This window comes from Ursus arctos, unplaced genomic scaffold (genome assembly GCF_023065955.2).
Source record: "Ursus arctos isolate Adak ecotype North America unplaced genomic scaffold, UrsArc2.0 scaffold_15, whole genome shotgun sequence".
NCBI classification, from domain to species: domain Eukaryota; kingdom Metazoa; phylum Chordata; class Mammalia; order Carnivora; family Ursidae; genus Ursus; species Ursus arctos.
This window is the reverse complement of record NW_026622819.1, coordinates 25,725,542-25,743,422: the sequence shown is the minus strand read 5'-3', so window position 1 is coordinate 25,743,422 and position 17,881 is coordinate 25,725,542. Positions and strand designations below refer to the sequence as shown.

Sequence of the window (17,881 nt, the reverse complement as noted above, 5' to 3'; positions counted from 1 at the left end):
GTGGGAGGCATTGGAGAAGAGTGAGGTGCTTTTGTTTGTTCCGGGGATGGGGGGGGGGGGAAGGGGCTACTACCCACATTCAATATCTGAGAGCCAAAGATGATAAAACCCTGTGACATTCAGGGAGGTCCCTTATAAGGAGGAATTGTCCAGTCCACGATTCCAGCAGTGGACCAGGAGTCAATTACTGCTCTCTGCTCCTCGCTGGTCTGTGTACCCCCCGTCTCTCCCCTCGACAGCGCTTTCCACACATCATCACGAGAGACGTGAGACTGCCAAATTAGTCTTCAGAAGGAATTTGCTAATCATTCCAAACCCTGCTCACAAATCTTTCCTGTCTCTTCATTATTCAGATAAATTGACTCTGACAGTCCAACAGCCTTTAGAGCGTTACATAACCAGCATTCAGAGCGATACCACCTCCACTCTGCCTCACCATCCCTAGCTGCAGCAGATCGAAACTGCCCCGTCTTCCCTAAGCCTCCTGCCCCGCTCAGTCTGTTTACAGTGTTCCCTCTGCCTTGACTTTCCTTCCGCTCCTCCTCTGCCCTTGTGAATCTCCCCACTCTCTGTTCCTCAGGACCAGACTTTGAGCTGCTTCTTTCAGAAAGCCTCTCCTGATCCTTAAGATCGGAAGTAATTTCTCAAGCTCCTTATCATCTGACCCAAAATCGCTCTCACCATGTCCTCCCACATTCTGTGCTGTGTGGAAGGGCTGTTCCTGTTCCCCATGGTCCACAACATGTTCCTCGGATTGTGACTTCGAAAATCAAAGAATGGATGTAAAGACCAAGTTAACACTATAAAAACACATAAAGCCTGAAAGCAGCCTTCCTGGGCTGGAATCCTGGCTAGGCCACTTACTGTGTCCTCACATACTCAGGTTACTCATCTATGTAACGAGGACAGTGACAATGCCCGACTCAAAGATCGTTAGGGGGTAAAAGGAGGAACTATGTGTCAGGTACTCAGAGACTATGGGGCACACAGGAAGCACCCAGTAATTTATTTGCTCTGATATGTGTTGACAAAACAGAACACCTAGGCGCTATGCAGGGTGCATGGTGTGGCTCTTACGTGGTCAGAAAATCGTGTCCACGGAACTGCCCCATCGTCCGGTCAGATCCCCCGGGCCGGTCAGTTACACGTCAGCCGTGCGGTTGTACACACCGACGAGACGGAATGATTTCCCAGTGCCGTTCACGGCAGTTCTCACGTGATGCCGATGCAGCCCTCCTTATTAGCTCTAGTTCTGAACATTCCGACTCCTGCTCCTTGACCGGGAACATCAGTGGTCACAGGGCCACTAGCTGTAACGAGGATGAGGGTTTCCAGGACAAAGGGAAGTCCCTCCCCCTCCTCAGTGTCCTCCTTCCTTGTCTGATCCCCCACTCTCAGTTTGAAACCAATACAAGTGCAGTTGATGGAACCCCATCTCACTTTTACTGTGTTCCACGCTCCCCCCCACCCCCGCCCCATCAGCTTTCCCTTTGTGCTGTTGCTGGCTGCCTCCGTAGAAACTGTCGAAAAGGAATTAAATGTCTGCTCACCGGCTCTGGATCTGTCAGAGCCCCAGAGACAACACACATTTATTTGCCACACAAATATGGTACAAAGAATCCTAGACATCGCTTGAGACTTACCAGGTTATCATTAACCTGGGAATTCCGTCTCACTAGGTCCTTTCCTGGGGTTGGGCAAATCTATTTTTCTCTCTGTCATAATACGAACTTAACAATAGACGATGTGGCCTTGAACGTGGCTTCTATCTCTCGGCCTCAGATATCTGGAAAGTGGGACTCGGAATGCTGACCTCACAGCTGCGTGTGTTTAATAGGTAACACTTGTAGAGTCCTGACCATGTGCATGAATCTCTGTGGCCCTTATGTTATCACCAGTTTTACTGGCTAGGGAGCTAGGAAACTGCAAAAGATCACACGATTAGCCAACTGCAGAACTCTCATTGTACCCCGAGTCTCAGAGGCTAGAGAAAACGTAGGAAAGATACCTGTTCCGTACTTGTCTCAGTTGCCTATCGCTACAATAATGCCAGATGACAAGCCCCCACAAAAGTGCAGAGTTTTGTTCACGAGTCTGTGGGTCAGCTGGGAGGTTCTGCTGATCGGGGCCGAGCTCAGCGGATCTCAGCCTCGCTTGCCAAGCACCTGCTGGAGGGTCAGCTGCAGGCTGGCTGGTCTCGGGTGACCTCAGCTGGGTCCCCCCGTTCTATTGCACATGAGCTCTCATCCTCCAACAGGCTAGCCCAGTTTCATTCTCATGGCAGAGCGAGGGGTCCAAGACAGAGAATTGAAACTAGCAAGTCCTCTTGAGAACTGGCACATCACCTGCTGCATTTTATTGGCCCAAGAAAGTCACAGGAACAGCCTTGATGCAAGACCTGGGGGAGTATATCCCACACTTGCCGAGAAGAGCTGCCAAGTCCCGTTGCTGAGAGAGAGCATGGCGTGCCCCTTGTGGGCCACCAGTGCCATCGCCCTATGATAGCAGTCCGTGCTCTTCAGCAGTTCCATCTCTGTCACACATCTGCATGATGCAGCACAACGCAGAAAGTGCTAGGGACTTAGGTATAAGCCAAATCCTAAAGAACTTGAAGCCGGAGGAGACCTTACCTCTGTTAATGAGCCAGTTGGAAAAATGACGACCTCGGCTGGGTTCTACTCCTCCCTTTCTATGATTCTGTAGTAGAGTCCTCTACCTAGAGTCACACCTATGTCCAACATAAGAGCTTGCACAACATGACACACGAAATTATACGGAGGATGAAATAGCAGCAAGAGAAACCTATGGCTGGTTTTTATTTACAACTCAGCAAAAGGAGCTTTCAAAGATGTCCCAGATGGAACTAACACACTTTTCTTTTATAAGTCCAGAGCTGTGTTTTACATGTGTACGAAGAGCCCCCCCTTCTGAGGGGGAGCGGGGGAGAAGGGATGCAAGAAAAATCAATGGAAGAATGAAGCACATAGAATAAAGGAAATTGGGGGGGTGGTTTTCAAGGTAACCCCAATACTAAACCTGAGGTATTCAAGAATTCCAAATAAAGAACAACATCATGTGGGGAATGGGCTGTACAGTACCAGCCAGACAAGTGGGGAAAAGCACCATGTTGTAACATCTGTGCAACCCCCAAGCACGGTCTGAGGTCGCAGGTGTCGGCAGCACCTGGGAGCCGTGAGAGATGCGCCATCTCCCCGCCCTGACCTGCTGATTCAGGCCTGCATTTAGCACAGTGCCTGCGGGATGCCTGTGGACCCCGAAGTTCGACAGGAACTGCTCTAACGGCTAGGGTACGGCATTTTGGAGGCAGAGAGCCCCAGGCTTACTCCTTGGTCAAGCCAGCTCTCCAGGCCTCATGGGGTTTTTTCTGCACTGTGGCAATACCAGCCTACCCACAGGTTTGTCGTGGAGAGGAGGCAGGGACATAAGGGCATTGCAGTGTTCTAACAGGCAGATGCGTGGAGCTGACACCCCCTTCAGATTGACAGCACTGATGTGAAATGCGGCAGGCAGTCTGCCTGCAGCCCCCAGACAGTCCCGCCACGATGGGCTTTAAAGACAAGCAAAGTTCCCCTTGCATCGGCTCTTCTCCTCACGTGCTCATCAGGGATTCTCATCGCTGGCTGTTTATTAGAATCACCCGGGGCATTTCTTTTCTACTGAGGCCCACCCAGGCCCCACCCAGGGAGATTCGGATTAATTTGTCTGGGGCGGGACCCCAGCGCTGGTAGTTTTGTAAAAAGCTCTGCGGGCGATTAGGTGAGACTCCAAGGCAGAGAAGTCCTGACTGCAGGGTGTGGTGGGGATGTCCGAGAAAGCGGCCCTCAGCCTCTGTCCTCTCTGTCCCCCTCCCCCCACAGTGCTCCACCAGCTGTGGGCTGGGGGCCTACTGGCGAAGCGTGGAATGCAGCACCGGGACGGATTCTGACTGTGCCGCCGTCCTGAAGCCCGACCCCGCGAAGAGGTGCCACCTCCGTCCCTGTGCCAGCTGGCGAGTGGGGAACTGGAGCAAGGTAAGTGACGGGGCTCGGCAGTGTCCTGGAGGGGACAGCCTCCCTAAGCGTTTGCGGCGGTAGGTGTGTCTACTCCCTTCCTCTCTTGCTGCCTCCCTTCTTCCCTTTTCTCTGACACAACCGAGGAGATGTAAATCCTGGCCATCACCATAGGCCCTCTCGAAGTTACACAACAGTCTCCGAACACGTACAGGGTTCTCACGGACCCACATGTTTTTACTTGCCGGTCCTTTCCCTTCCCAGATAAACTGCAATAAAGCATTAAATTAGTGTAATGAACTGCTCAACCAGCATGCCACATTGTTTCTGAATTACTTAAATGTAGCACTCTAATGAAAACTGTACATCATCGCGTGTATCATTACGTCATGACTCAGCAGCTGCTCACAGAGCCAACTTTTTCACCCGCCAGACCCCAAATGAGAAGAAAGCAGATGTAAAGAAAAAAATTGGTCTTCCAAAGTGTATTTCCTATACTGATCTTTTTGCAGTGTGGTTTTACTGTTTCTGCTGACCTGGCTGTGGTTACTCATTTTGCTGTGCTGCCCTAGGGTTCCTTGTGAAAGACTGTATCAGGTTTTGGGGATTAGTTAGCCATGGTGCTTTGGGCCACTAACCAGGTGCAAGCTGGCCTGGGGCTGAGCCAGCCGCTGGGGGATGTGCCCGGGCTGCAGGACACCTGTCGGTGGGGCTGACAGCCGAGGATGAGGTACGGAGGTGTGAGCTGTGCACGCACCTTCTGTTTGCCAAGCACTGCCCACGCTAGGACACCCTTGAGGTCCCATCTTCTCTCTGGAAGCCAGTTTCTCTGGACAGCTGAGATGCAGAAGGGAAAGAAAAAGCTACCTTAAAGTTTGGAGAGGCCGGTGAGCCTTGTAGATGTTAGCTCCATCATCGGTAAGTCCAAATCACGCACCAGGAAAGATCCGGAGGCCTTCTTCATTTCAGTGTTCCGTTAGGTCTTCGAGACACACTCAGAGGCAAACCTCTGAAACTTAGAGTAGGAGCGTAGGCCCCCCCCCTTTTTTTTGCCTTTAAATATCCAGAAGGTTTAGATTCTGCCATGTTGATGGTTTGCCTTTTCATAGATACTTTCTTAGAGGGAAGAATTCCAATTTTACCTTGAATCTCCTACATTATCCCCCCCAGTCCCCACCTACCATCCACAGACACTTGAATCCTCACAGGACTGCGGGTCTGCCGCGGCCGGCCCCGAGCCAACAGGGAGCACACCTGAGGCCTCTGGGTCACTCACCAGCAAGCCCCTCCCTTTGTGACGGCTGCTGAGTTGTGGCTGTTTTCCTGGCTTCTGTCTCCGGCGGCACGCGGCTCCCTGAGGAAGCCCGATACAGCTGCTGTGGACCTGCTCCCGTGTGTGTGAGAGTAGGAGAGGCCTCTGCGTTCCGCCCTCTGCCTTTAGGCTCAGCCCTAGACTGTGTCTAGGAGCAGTCTTTCAGAGTGGCTTGCTTCCGCTTCATGCATCAGTCCGTCTGAAGCAAAGTTAAGGTTGTAGAGCTCAGGCTGGTCCCGGAGGCATGCTTGGGAAGACAGTTCTGCAGAATCGAATCCTAAAAGCAGTGCTGGGATTGATGAGACACAGCTGGGTTGGCAGCCCTGCTCTGTCATGACCAGTGTATGACACTGGTCCATTCACCTTAGAAACTGTGTTTCTCTCACCTCTGAGAAATGAAGTGGTTGATACTGCCTCTACTTACCTCAGAGAGTTGTTATAAGAATCAGAAGAGAATGTTGGTGAAACAGCTTTGTAAATGGTAAAAGACTGGTCAGGTGACATCCTGGGCAAGCTCTGAGCTCCAGATAAAAGTTAGGATTGGCCCTTAGGTGCTTACTAACCTCTGGCTTCCTGGACTCGGGGTGGAAGGCCTGTGGACAGGTGACAGAGGAGAAAGTCCTGTCAAACAGGACTGGCTGGAGCAGGTGTCCACTCCCCAGTATTAAGCAGACAAGGTGCTCAAATTATCCATGAACTTTGGAGAACTTGACCTGCCTTGGGCTCTGGCACTCGCCAGATACTATCATGTGCCCAGCATCACACAAGAGCTTTAGATAATCAGTTCCATTTTCATCCAGCACAGAACCTTCTTTGTAGTTCCCACTGGGGAAACGAAAGCTCAGGGTGTTTAAATCACTAAAGCTTGATCACACAGCTGTTACCAAACACTCCCAGTTTTAAGAAGCCATCAGCTGAGGAACACATCATCCATTTAATGACAGCTTTTCAGGAAGAAAGGGAACACCACACAATAAATATATACATCAGTTGTAAGACACATGCCAGTTTCAGAGCATTAAAATTTGTATGTGGAACAAAGAGGGAGTGTCGTCATGCAGGAAATCCAGGAAGTGACAAAATGGGTTTGAAGAGCCTTCCAGTGGGTTTGACACCAAAGCAATGCATCACCCAGAGCTCCACTCACCGCCTGGCGGAACATCTTGATGCCTGCACCTTCTGAAGTTTTGTAAACTGCTGATTCGACAGCCCCTTTGTTGGCTTTCTGAGAATGAGCCCTTCCCGTATTAAGTCTTAACGGATCTTGAATATTTCTGAAATGAATCAGAAACATGTTTGCATTTTTTTCGTGGTATGTTCTGTCTTCCCTCTAAGCAGGGTCGCCATTTTATTTTAGCAGTTGTTGACTTTTGCTGGAAAATGAGAGAAAGTGGCGGCCTTTCCTTATGGTCTTGGGTTTCAAATATTTGCTAATGTATTCGTCTATATTGCTAGTCTTTCTGTCTTATTTTCCTTCTTGCCTTTGTGTTTATTAGATTTTACAGATTGTCAGTGGTGTTGCTACATTTTTTCAGATCTGAATTTTTAGAAATGAACTTAATAGGGAAAGAGCCCCTTTCTTGCTAAATGCGGACCATCCCCAGCTTTGATATAGAACATGTTCTCAGGAACATGTATTAAAGTCCAGTGTGCAGACGTCAGAACATAGAATTGCATGTTATAGGGGATCCTCTGTCCCCAGGAAGCAAAACTTGAGTACCAGGAAGATCATTATATACTAAAAATCACTGTATTTATTTTATTCTTGATATAAGTTGTTATATGTCTGAAGTGTCATCCTCTCTTGACAACCCCGAATGTTTTAGGTTAAGGGATCCCCCCAAAATAGAGGAATGACAATGAATTAGAAGCATTTAGGACCACAGGAAGCATGAACCCAAGACCACTGTAGTGAAGACTGATGTCCGTGGGGCTCTCCGTGGTGGCCCTGCCCATCTCTCGGTCTAACCCGCTCTTCGCCCTAGCATTCTGGTCAGCTCGCTGCTCCCAAGCAAGCCTTGTTTCATAGTACTGTGCCTCCGTACAGTTCCCTCCATCCTGAATGTCCCCCACCCTGTTTGCCCGGCTGAGCGAGCATCTACTTACCCTACATGCTTCACCTCAGACTTTGGCTCCTTCCTTTAGACCTTTCCTCAGCTCTTCAGGTGAAATCGCCCACCTTCTCCATTGTGCCCTCACTAGATCATGAACAACTTATGATGTAATCTTTGTATATAAATATAATCTTTATTCCTTCTACTTATTTGTGTAACTCTCCCCTCCTGTTGGATTGGAATATAGAGCCTGGAACATAGAAATGCCCAATAACTGGAAGGGAAGTGGGAGTGGCATGGGGGAAGACATGGAAGGATGAAGTTTGGTGTTGTTCAACTTAGAATTTTTGGAATGAATTATTTAATCTTAAGGGTCTTATGAAACTGTTCAGCATAAGGAAAGGAACAGAAAATAATTTTTTTGTACCCCAATTTAGTATTTGGTTCAACGTGGAAAGCAAGGAAGTGTTCTGACATCAGAACAGAATACAAATGCTGTGATCACATACTTCATACCGCTCTGGAATGCTGGGATAGTCTGATCTTCTAGTTTATCCTCCTTTCCACACCAATGGAGAAACAGAGGCTGAGAGATGAGACGTGATTAATCCACACTCAGGTGACCACTTGCTGTCAGGGTCGCACTTGAGTGCAGTCTGCTGGCCTCCCAACCCTATGCTCGAGCACGTCACCATTCTTGATTGAACATTCTGTGTGGGTCCAACATGGAACGTGTATCAGGATGACTTCAGAAATCAAAAACAACACAAGGGAGAATTGTGATTTCATTTGATCTCTGCCAGTGGCCCCTATAAGCTAAGGGTATTTTTCATTCTAACTTGATCTGGTCTGCTGATCACACCAGTTGAGCTGAGGTGGGAACTGGAAAATGGGCCCGTTTGGTCACAGTAGGGCCTTGGGCCATGCTTTTTGTTCTCATTAGTCTGTCTCCTCTCCTCAGTCTGGTCCACAGGCTCCGGGTTAGGGAAACATGAATCCAAACGACCCTTCTCTAGGGCAATAAGAAAATGAATATAATAATTGGCATTTGGCATACAAGGCAAAACAGCATTAGGAGTGGAGTGATTTAATATCCTGCCCCTTCTCTCTTGCTAACTGAACAAAAGGCCGTTTTGAAAATGGAATGGAAAAGTCATAGATTCAGTGAGTGTCTTCCCTTGTTATTTACTTCAGCATATTAATAAAGTTCATTTCCCACTGAATGTGAATAACAAAAGGGGAATGCTAATTTGAAAATGAAATTTTGGAATAACAGATTTCAGCAACAAATGAAAAATAGGAAAATAAAATCCCATTTCGTACTTACACCTTGTAAAATTCCCTTGTCCTAATAAACAGCCCTGTTGCTTTACCACGTGCTGTTTCCCAGAAATCTTTTTTGTCAAACAAATGGCTGCTTTGCGTGGATATTATTAGCATGTTTCCTCATTTGTTCTGTGGCTGATTCCAAACTGATGGTTACTTTTTCCTTTGTGTCCTTACCACATGGCAGGAAAGTGAGGTTTTTAAAAAATAAGTTTTATTTATTTATTTATTTATTTGAGAGAGAGAGAGAGAGTGAGCATGAGTGATGGGGAGGGGTGGAGGGAGAGGGAGAAGCAGACTCCCCCTTGAGCAGGGAGCCCAATGCCGGGCTCGATCCCAAGACCCCAGGATCATGACCTGAGCCAAAGGCAGATGCTTAACTGACTGAGCCACCCAGGCGCCCAGGAAAGTGAGGTTTTTTAATTTGTTTCGTGTGTGGGAGGGGTGCTGTTGGCAAGTGTCGTTTATTTCTAAGAAGCTAAACATTCAATGTATGGAAGCATGAGAGCATCAGTCTGTCCCTTGTCACATGGGCCAGCATCTTTCTGTGTGACAGCCCAAGGTGTGAAGTCAGGTGACTTGGTACCATCTGCAGGTGACAGAAGGGGGAACTGTGCTTCGGGGCGTACCTCTCCTGAAAGTTTTGAGGAATTTTCTTTCACAATGCCAAAGCCTACAATTAAGACTATTCCACCGTAGCCAGAAAGATCATAATTGTTCACTATGTAGAGAGGGGGCCAAACATACCCAGAGCAATGGGCACACTTTCTTGCTGGTACATTCTCTCAGCCAAGACTGCTGATGAGATAAAAGCTGGGAGGATGGGGAAGGTGAAGATGCTTGTCATCCCCACAGTGACCACAGGTCTCTTTAGCCCACCCGAACCGCCCACCCCCGGGTTACCCATTTCTCCGAATCCGTACATGCATTCAGCAAGCCTGTGCAGACCATCCGTGCCATGCCTGGCACCATGCTGGGTGCTTGGGACACAGTGGTAACTAGAGCAGATAGGGCTCCAATTTCATGGCAGTGAGATCATAAGAGAAAGGACACACAGAATGAATAAAAATTGTTCCACATTTTGGGTTCCTGTGGTAGAAACAGAGAAGGAGCTGAGAGAAATAACAAGGGGGGGAGCCTCTTTTGGATAAAGGCATTCCAGGAAGGCCTCTCTGAGGAGATGACATTTCAGCTGAGGCCTTAAAGAGCAGTAGCAGGTAATGTGAAGGACAGAGGGAGGAACATTCAGGACATAAGGACCCTAGGGACGTACTCTTAACCCACAGAGAGTCTGGGGGAAAGGGCTGAGGAGCACAGGGGTCTGTCCCCATCCCTCCTACTCCGGTCCCCACCTGAGTGTGGATGGTGACAAGACAGGCCAGGCAAGGACAGGACCAGGAGAGACTAGGAGGCAGGGGCAAGATGAATGGAAGGGATTCGGCGGGCACTAGCATTCTAAAGACCCTGGGGACTAAGGCTTGGAAGCTCGAGTTATGATCAAGTAAATCTAGGTGGAGAATGGAGTAGCTTCCGAAGTCCAAGAGGTCAGGGAGTGGGTCTACTTCCGAACAGGCCATGGAAACTCTGGTTTAGGGGCCTCTAGTGCATCAGTGTTTATCATGACTTCAAGGAGTCAGCAGCCTGCAGGTGAACCATGCTCTTTCCCGAGACCCAGCAGGATGCAGGGGCTGCTATGCAAGGTGTGGGCTTCTGGGAGGGGGGCAGTGAGGAGGGCCTCGTAATGGCTTTCCATGAGCCTGTGCTGAGCAAACTCTCAGTGATGAAGGCAGATGATGTCGGCTATGGGACGCAGGATGGTGGTAAGGCCAAGCACAGGGTTTGCTCACTTGCGTGAGTCAAACCACTGAGCAGTGATTCCGATTATTTCCCTCATACAGGCCCTTCACTTGACAAAGGGTAACCCACCCTGCCTTCAGAGTCATGGAGCAAACAGGTTTTCATCAGGATTCTGTGGGAGAGATGAGTGTAGCTTTGGCAGAGACGTGCCCTTGTGGGCAGCCTCATTCACCCAGATGACTACACACCAGAGGGACAGGCTGCCCACTGAGGCAGGCGCTGGGCCAGCAGACACCCAACCCAAGGGTCTGTGATCTTCACCACAGCTCTGGAAGATGCAGTTATTATCCCGGTTTACAAATATGATACCTGAGGCAGAACGTTTCTGTAACTTGCCTCAGAGCTCATGACAAGTGAGTGACAGAACAGGACTTGCCAGCCAGTTCTTATACTTCCCTACCTGTGTTTTCTGACATGGGCAGCTCCATCTTTGGATGTTGCTTGAGTGACTCCCTCTCCAGGGCCTGTGAAGGAAACAGGTCACTTAAGCTAGACTTCACCCTTCTTCGTGACTGGAAGCCTGGGACCTCATGGTTCTCTGCAGAATCCCCTGGAATTCAGGGGAATGAAAGCCTGATGCCAGGGACTCAGGTATCCCCTTTTGTTTCCCTCTCCATGCAGTGCTCCAGAAACTGCAGTGGGGGCTTCCAGATCCGGGAGATTCAGTGTGCGGACAGCCGGGACCACCGCAGCCTGAGACCAGTTCACTGTCAGTTCCTGGCTGGCATTCGTCCCCCCGTGAGCATGAGCTGCAACATGGAGCCCTGTGAGGAGTGGAAGGTGGAGCCCTGGAGCCAGGTATGGTCTCCAGATACATTAGCCACACAACCAGGCAAATGTGAATCTCTGTATTACCTTGTGAGTCTAAAGGGTCTTGCCTTGTGAGGGAAGACCACACGTGCATTGTGACAATGACTGACCTTCATTCAGTGGCCCAGCACTGTATGGAGGAGGCCAAACAGGTCAACTTGAAGACCACGTTGTGTGGTTTCAACTGTGACAATTCAGTGTTTTAGCACAACCCAGTCTCCCAGTGGATATACTGGGCAGAACTGGGGTCTGTGTTGGGGAAATGCGCACAGACCACTCTGAGGAGAACCATTGAGGGCAGACCCTCACATGCCTCTGCTAGGCCTCTGCGGTTGAGCTGGGGCTCGTGGCCAGCTCCTTTCCACACACAGCATATTTTAGAGTTCCAGCTCTCAGTTCAATGCCCAGATCACTGTTTACACAAATAAACGGAAGTGTGTTTGTGCCTGTGTGGGTGTCCTCTGTTTTGTGAGGGCCCAGGCTCCACTGGGTCTTTGCCCTACTTAAGTACATGAAAGTAAAGTGACTGCTCTTTGGTCAAGTGTGATGATCTCATTTGCCAATAGGCAAATACCTTAACAGCTCCAAAAACCATATCCATGGGTGGTAGAAAGAAGAAGAAAAAAAGAACCCAGCATATTTTGAGTGTGTCTACGGGCTAGGCATTTTGCCTACGACACTTGGTTTAATTCTCACAGCAACCGAATGGTAGGCTTTATTAATTCCATTGTGGAGGTGAAGAAATTGAGACTCAGAGATTAAGAAACTTACCTGAGTTCACACAACTAGAAAATAAATGGTGGAATATTAGTTTCAGCACGAGGCAGACTCCAGTGTCTGTGCTCTTTCTACCACAGAAATTTGCCCAGCAGGCATTGAACAAAGAGTGAACTGAGGAGAAAGAGGGAATCGGTAACTATTTCTGGGGGTCGGGGGGGAACCAACCTTCCACGTGCCCTAGAAAGGAAGGTGGTGAACCACAGTGTAGGACAAGAGTTAGTGTCATAGCTTACAGAAGACTGGATCCCCCCAAAGCCACTTCCTGTCTACGTGTCAAGCAGCCATGCTGATTCCTGAGGCTTTGGGCCAGTACCTGGTGCTTTCTGGGGCAGCAGCCCCCACTGTCCCTTCTTTCTCCTCCTTACCTGCTCAGCCCGAGAGCACATCAAGTGCCTGCTACTCCCATGCTCTGGACCTAGGCCTCCAAGTCCTCCACGTACGATGAGCCTGGTGACAGCTTTCAGAATCCAGGAATTTGCAGAGGAGCCTTGTGAGGGAAATGCCATCGGCAGGTTTTTAAAGATGAGCAATCAGATCTGCTTTCTGGGTATGAAAAAGACGTGTTCTGGGAGCCCCCGTCAGGAGCTGTTCCCTGAAGGGCTCCCACCACCCTCCTTTCTGAAGTAGTACTCTGTTCCGGGCAAACCACACAGTTGGAAGACTTCCCTCTGAGGGAGATGGAAAATGCAAGAATCGATTTGAGGGTCTGGGCGCCCTTAGCTTCTTTACCCTGAGTACCCAGGAGTGCATGATGCTGCCTTGTCCGTGCACACTAGCAGACTGCCATCATGGGAATATTGTGGGCCCCTTCGGTATGTCAGCTGGCTCAGACTTCCAGCAGGGAGGAAGCATTTCAGCTGTGGGGATGTCTCTACAGGAGAGGCTCTCAAACTGTAGCGCACTTCGGAATCACTGGGGGGGGGGGCGTGTCAACACACAGATGGCTGGACCCCACCCCCAGAGTGTCCAGTTTGGAGGTCTGGGATGGGTTCAGAACTGTGCATTTGCTAAAGTTGCTGGTCCAGAGACCACGCTTGGAGAACCATTGGTGTAGACTTTCTTCACTTCCTTTCCTGGAGATTACATGGCCAGGTGGCCCTGAATATATGCACACCTGTAGGTGTGATGACCTCACATGGGGGAATGCCTCTCTTCTCTCCTCATATAGGGTTAAAAACAGAATAAATGGGGAAAATCCATGTTGACTCTCAAAGTTGGAATATGGTGAAAGCAATAGATTAGTTCTTTTATTGAGCAGAAAGCATTGATTGCATGTAATTATCCTGTTTTCTGTGGCACCACCACTCACGCTGTGCCTGATGCGATGGGCAAGATGTTGCCAACCGCTATTATTTTGTTGTTGCTGTTGTTGTTACCATATACCATAATTAAGATTTTTCAAAGTACTCTTCAAAGATTCTTGGTGGATAATGTAATTTCCTCCTAGAAACCTTAGGAAAATGAGACAACAGATCTTATAAAATTCTACTAGTGAGCAAAAACCTGACACATTTTAGAGTTGTATCCCTTTAGGAATTCAGCTTGTCATCTCAAATTTATTTTTGTGAGCATTACATTCAGCGTATCAGACCCCGGGGCAAACCTATCAATTCTCCTATTCCAAGTATGGACAAATTTAATTCTAAAGCATTTTGTAGTGGGAAAGGAAGACTGAATCCCATTTTAAGGGGAAATAAAATTCCATTGCAAATGTGTGCTTCCTGTTTGGACTGTTGGAGCTGATCATAACGAAAACGTCTACGTTTTACATTTTGGTTTCCAGATACTCGTGTCAGAAGGCAGAACGCAGATAGCATGTCGTCCATTCTGGAATGACCACTCATTTAGGTTTTTAAACAGAATTCCTTCTGTGTGACATACTGTTTTACACTGAACTACGTGGCATCTTCTGATTTTTTTTTTCCCTCCTCTTCGTATCCTCAGAATGTCCTTTATTAATTTCCTTCTCGCTCTTAAATTTTTGTTTCGCCACTGTTAGGTGGTCATTGTGAAGAACCTGGCACAGATTCCAGTATAGACACCAGCACTGTAGACAACAAAAATGATAATAAAAAGGTCTTTCCTTATCACTGAAAATGTCACCATGTGATTTTTATCTAAACTTGTCCCCGTTCTACATCAGTGTTCCCGGTCCTGTGGAGGCGGAGTTCAGGAGAGAGCAGTGACTTGTCCGGGAGGTCTCTGTGACTGGACGAAAAGGCCCATGCCCACCGCGACCTGCAACAGTCACCCTTGTTGTCACTGGGCCACTGGGACCTGGGACCTGGTAAGAGTCAGTTATATTCTCTTCTACTTATTTTAGTCTTTTAAAAAATAGCGTTTGTTTTCTTTTGATTTCAAAGGTAAGATATATTCATTGTCAATGGTCAGTGTATCCATTGGTTTACAGAGTGTTTCTATATATTTTAGTTCTGGTACCCTTCTGCCATTAATGCCTCTAAGTCTGCTAAAAGTTAATCTTTAATTGACGTGTGGTCAATGTGTACTGTCTTGTGCTCAGAAGAGAAAAGTTCAAATACTGTCAAAAGAAAATAGAGCAAATACCAATATTATCCCAGAGGCACAAAGCCCAACAAAAGGCAATTTTGGGTCCCAACACCTTGGATCCTGGGGCTTTTCCTGAAGCAATCAGGAGTTGATATGCCCTGAAGCCTGAAGCTTAGCCTGATTTTGTGAGTTTCAGATCTTGTCAACCCTCAGATCAGTTTGCCAGATGGCCAGCCTGTTTGATGGAGAGACAAACAAAAAAATCAAACTGCAAATGAGGGAAAGATTTATTGTTCTCACAAAGTTTACTTGTTACATAAATAACTGTATCAGTGATGCTGAAAACAAAGAAAATTCTCCCATAGACAGATTCTGCCATCACTCTGATTTGTCATATCCTGGATTCTCTAGAAAATAGAGTCTTAAGGCCAAATCTAATACTTTATTAGGAAATACAGTGTCAAGGAAGTAGGAGTGATAGGAAAGAGGAAGGAGACAGGGAAGGGGGGGAATCAAATGTGAGGTGGTACATTACCAGACTGACCACGTGTCCTAATGGACTCCTGCTTGGGGTCAGGAACAACTGGTTGCTCACTCTCAAAAGAAGGCCTTCTAAAAGCTGTGTGAACTACTGCCTCTTAGGGTAGTTTGTCCAGGGCCAAAAAGGGAGGAGATGATCTACTGGCTCCTATCTCTCGGGGCTGGGTAAAAAGTCCCCTCACAGATGGCCTCTATCCTCTGTTGTCCTGGGTTATTCATGTGTGGGCACTGGGCAGGCCCCACCGTGTCTCACGTCTCAACAAGAAAAGCCCAGGGTCAGGAGGTGAGAGGCACACAGCATGGACGTGGGGGTGCAGGCCAGTGGGCTGGGCTGTGCTTTCACAAAGTTGGTTGCCACCTCAGGAGGACGGACCAAAGGCCAACAGCAGGGAGCCAGGGGGAGCCAAGAGGATCTGATACACAAATCCCTCAACCATTAATATTTTATCAAGTAGCTTGTTCTTGTATGAGTGTATTTTGATAGTTATAACACAGGCCAATGCAGTATTTCACCAAACGTAATGCCCAGATATTTTTAAGCTGCTATATCCTTATTGATTCTCATTGTTCAGAGCGGCGTGGTTGCTCCTGCACCCCCGTGACCAATTCACAGGCTGGCATGTGCTCTTGAAAAAGGCTTCTGCTGGTACATCCAGCTCAAGGTTGTGCTGGTCTCTTTAGTTCTGGTACCCACTCAAATCTAGGGAGAACAAGATGATTCATTATTGCTAAAGGGACATTGTACATGAATCATTTAGCCTGCAAATATATAAAAAAGTGCCTTGCTTATCATTTTTATAGCTTAAAAAAGGCCCCGTAGCAAAGAAGAATGATGTCAGCCACTTCATTAGATAGACAGGGCACATAGTACTTTCTGTGAATTCCCGATTTTCACTGGTGTCTAATGCTGATTCATGATGAATTGCCAAAGGAGATACTGGTGTCAGGACAAACTTTTGTTTATGCATCCCGCTGAACGGTCCGCCAGGGCTAGCACCCGGCTCTCACCCTGTCCCCATGGGTCATGGGAACAATGGAAAATGTTATGTACAATTGTAATTTTTTTCATGTAAATGTAATTTTATCACTTTATACTTGGGCATCTTACAATATCTCCCTTGGAAAATGATTCCATTTTCCGTTGAGTAGAAATTCAGTTACTCCAAAACCAAATTTCTTCATCCATCGTTGATTTCAGAACCTGAAAAGACGATATCCAACAAATAAATGTGTTGGGATTAGGCTCTTCAAAAATACTCAGTCTGGGAGTGCCGGGGTGGCTCAGTCAGTTAAGTGTCTGCCCTCGGCTCAGGTCATGATCCTGGAGTCCCAGGAGCGAGCCCCACATCGGCTCCCTGCTCAGCGGGGAGTCTGCTTCTCCCTCTGCCTGCTGCTCCCCGAGTATACTCTCTCTCTCTCTCTCTCTGACAAATAAATAAATAAAATCTTTTTAAAAAATATCCTGGAACCTGGATAACAATATAAGCATCATAACCACATCACATGTGACCATTAGAAGAAAATAATTGATATAACATGAACTATCCCGAAAATGTTACAAATTTGGGCCCCATTCGGGAACACAAAATCCCACAGAAGATTAACAACTACAGATGGATGTTTTTAAGTCTGTCGATTCCCTGAGGCTCTAGTACCTTATTTTTCATTATAAAGGAAAGCTCAACAATATTCTTTCTGGCAAGAAAGATAATGATAGCCCAGCAAATACTACAGTAATGATGTGTGAAGCATATCCTGCTCTTAGGGAACTCACTGAGAAGAGGAAATGACCAAAAACACCCCCCTTTGCCTGTAAGAATGCAGTCTGCTTCTCATTTTGGCACTTAGGTAGCATTCAGGTTGTAAAATGAGGTTTTGTGTGGTTGTTGCTCTTCAATTTCCAACACATTTTTTCAGTTACAATCATCTGTTTCAAGTTAGAACAGAAAGCATTAAAATCAGGGAAAAACTTAAAGTACATAGACTGACCTAGCAGTTCTACTTGCAATAATTTAGCCCGCAAATATACTATCAAACATAATCCTTTTGTTAAATTTTTAATTATGTTACGGGGTTTTTTGGTTTTTTTTTTCTTTTTTTTTTTAAGATTTTATTTATCCATTTGACAGAGAGACAGCCAGTGAGAGAGGGAACACAAGCAGGGGGAGTGGGAGAGGGAGAAGCAGGCTCCCAGTGGAGCAGGGAGCCCCATGCGGGGCTCAATCCCAGGATCCTGGGATCACACCCTGAGCCGAAGGCAGATGCTTAACGACTGAGCCACCCAGGCGCCCCTATGTTATGTTTTTTTTTAATTTTTTATTATGTTAATTCATCAAACATAATCCTAGATGATGATAAAGATGTTCAATGCCATGTTGTTTGTCATAGCAATTCCTAAAAATAATCTCGTATCCTCTGATAGAACTGGTCAATCTATTACTTTGTTATAGTACAGCCCTTTTAAGAATGAGGTAGACCTATATTTCTGAGTTGTAAAAATTTCTAACAACAGAAGTTCAACATTTGTTTAGAGAATTAGAGGTAACTGCCTCTTAGGGGTGGACATGAGTTAAAGTTTCCCTGGAAGAGCCATGTGTCAAAAATTCATCAATTGTGCAAATCAAAGAATAGGGGGCATGAAGGGTGGCTAGCACCTACCAAGTCAGCCTTTAGAATTGCTTTTG

The 17,881-nt window shown here is 47.3% G+C and overlaps 1 protein-coding gene across 6 annotated transcripts in view; it reads left to right on the top strand.

The window, feature by feature from the left end:
• The window catches only part of ADAMTS12 (ADAM metallopeptidase with thrombospondin type 1 motif 12), a 292,638-nt gene that overhangs the window by 259,772 nt on the left and 14,985 nt on the right, over positions 1-17,881 (top strand). For all 6 annotated transcript variants that reach the window (XM_044387013.3, XM_026506767.4, XM_048224412.2 and 3 more), the window contains 3 exons: positions 3,879-4,031; positions 11,181-11,357; positions 14,293-14,436. In XM_044387013.3, the coding sequence (XP_044242948.2) occupies positions 3,879-4,031; positions 11,181-11,357; positions 14,293-14,436 (474 nt within the window). The remainder of the gene's footprint in view (positions 1-3,878; positions 4,032-11,180; positions 11,358-14,292; positions 14,437-17,881) is intronic.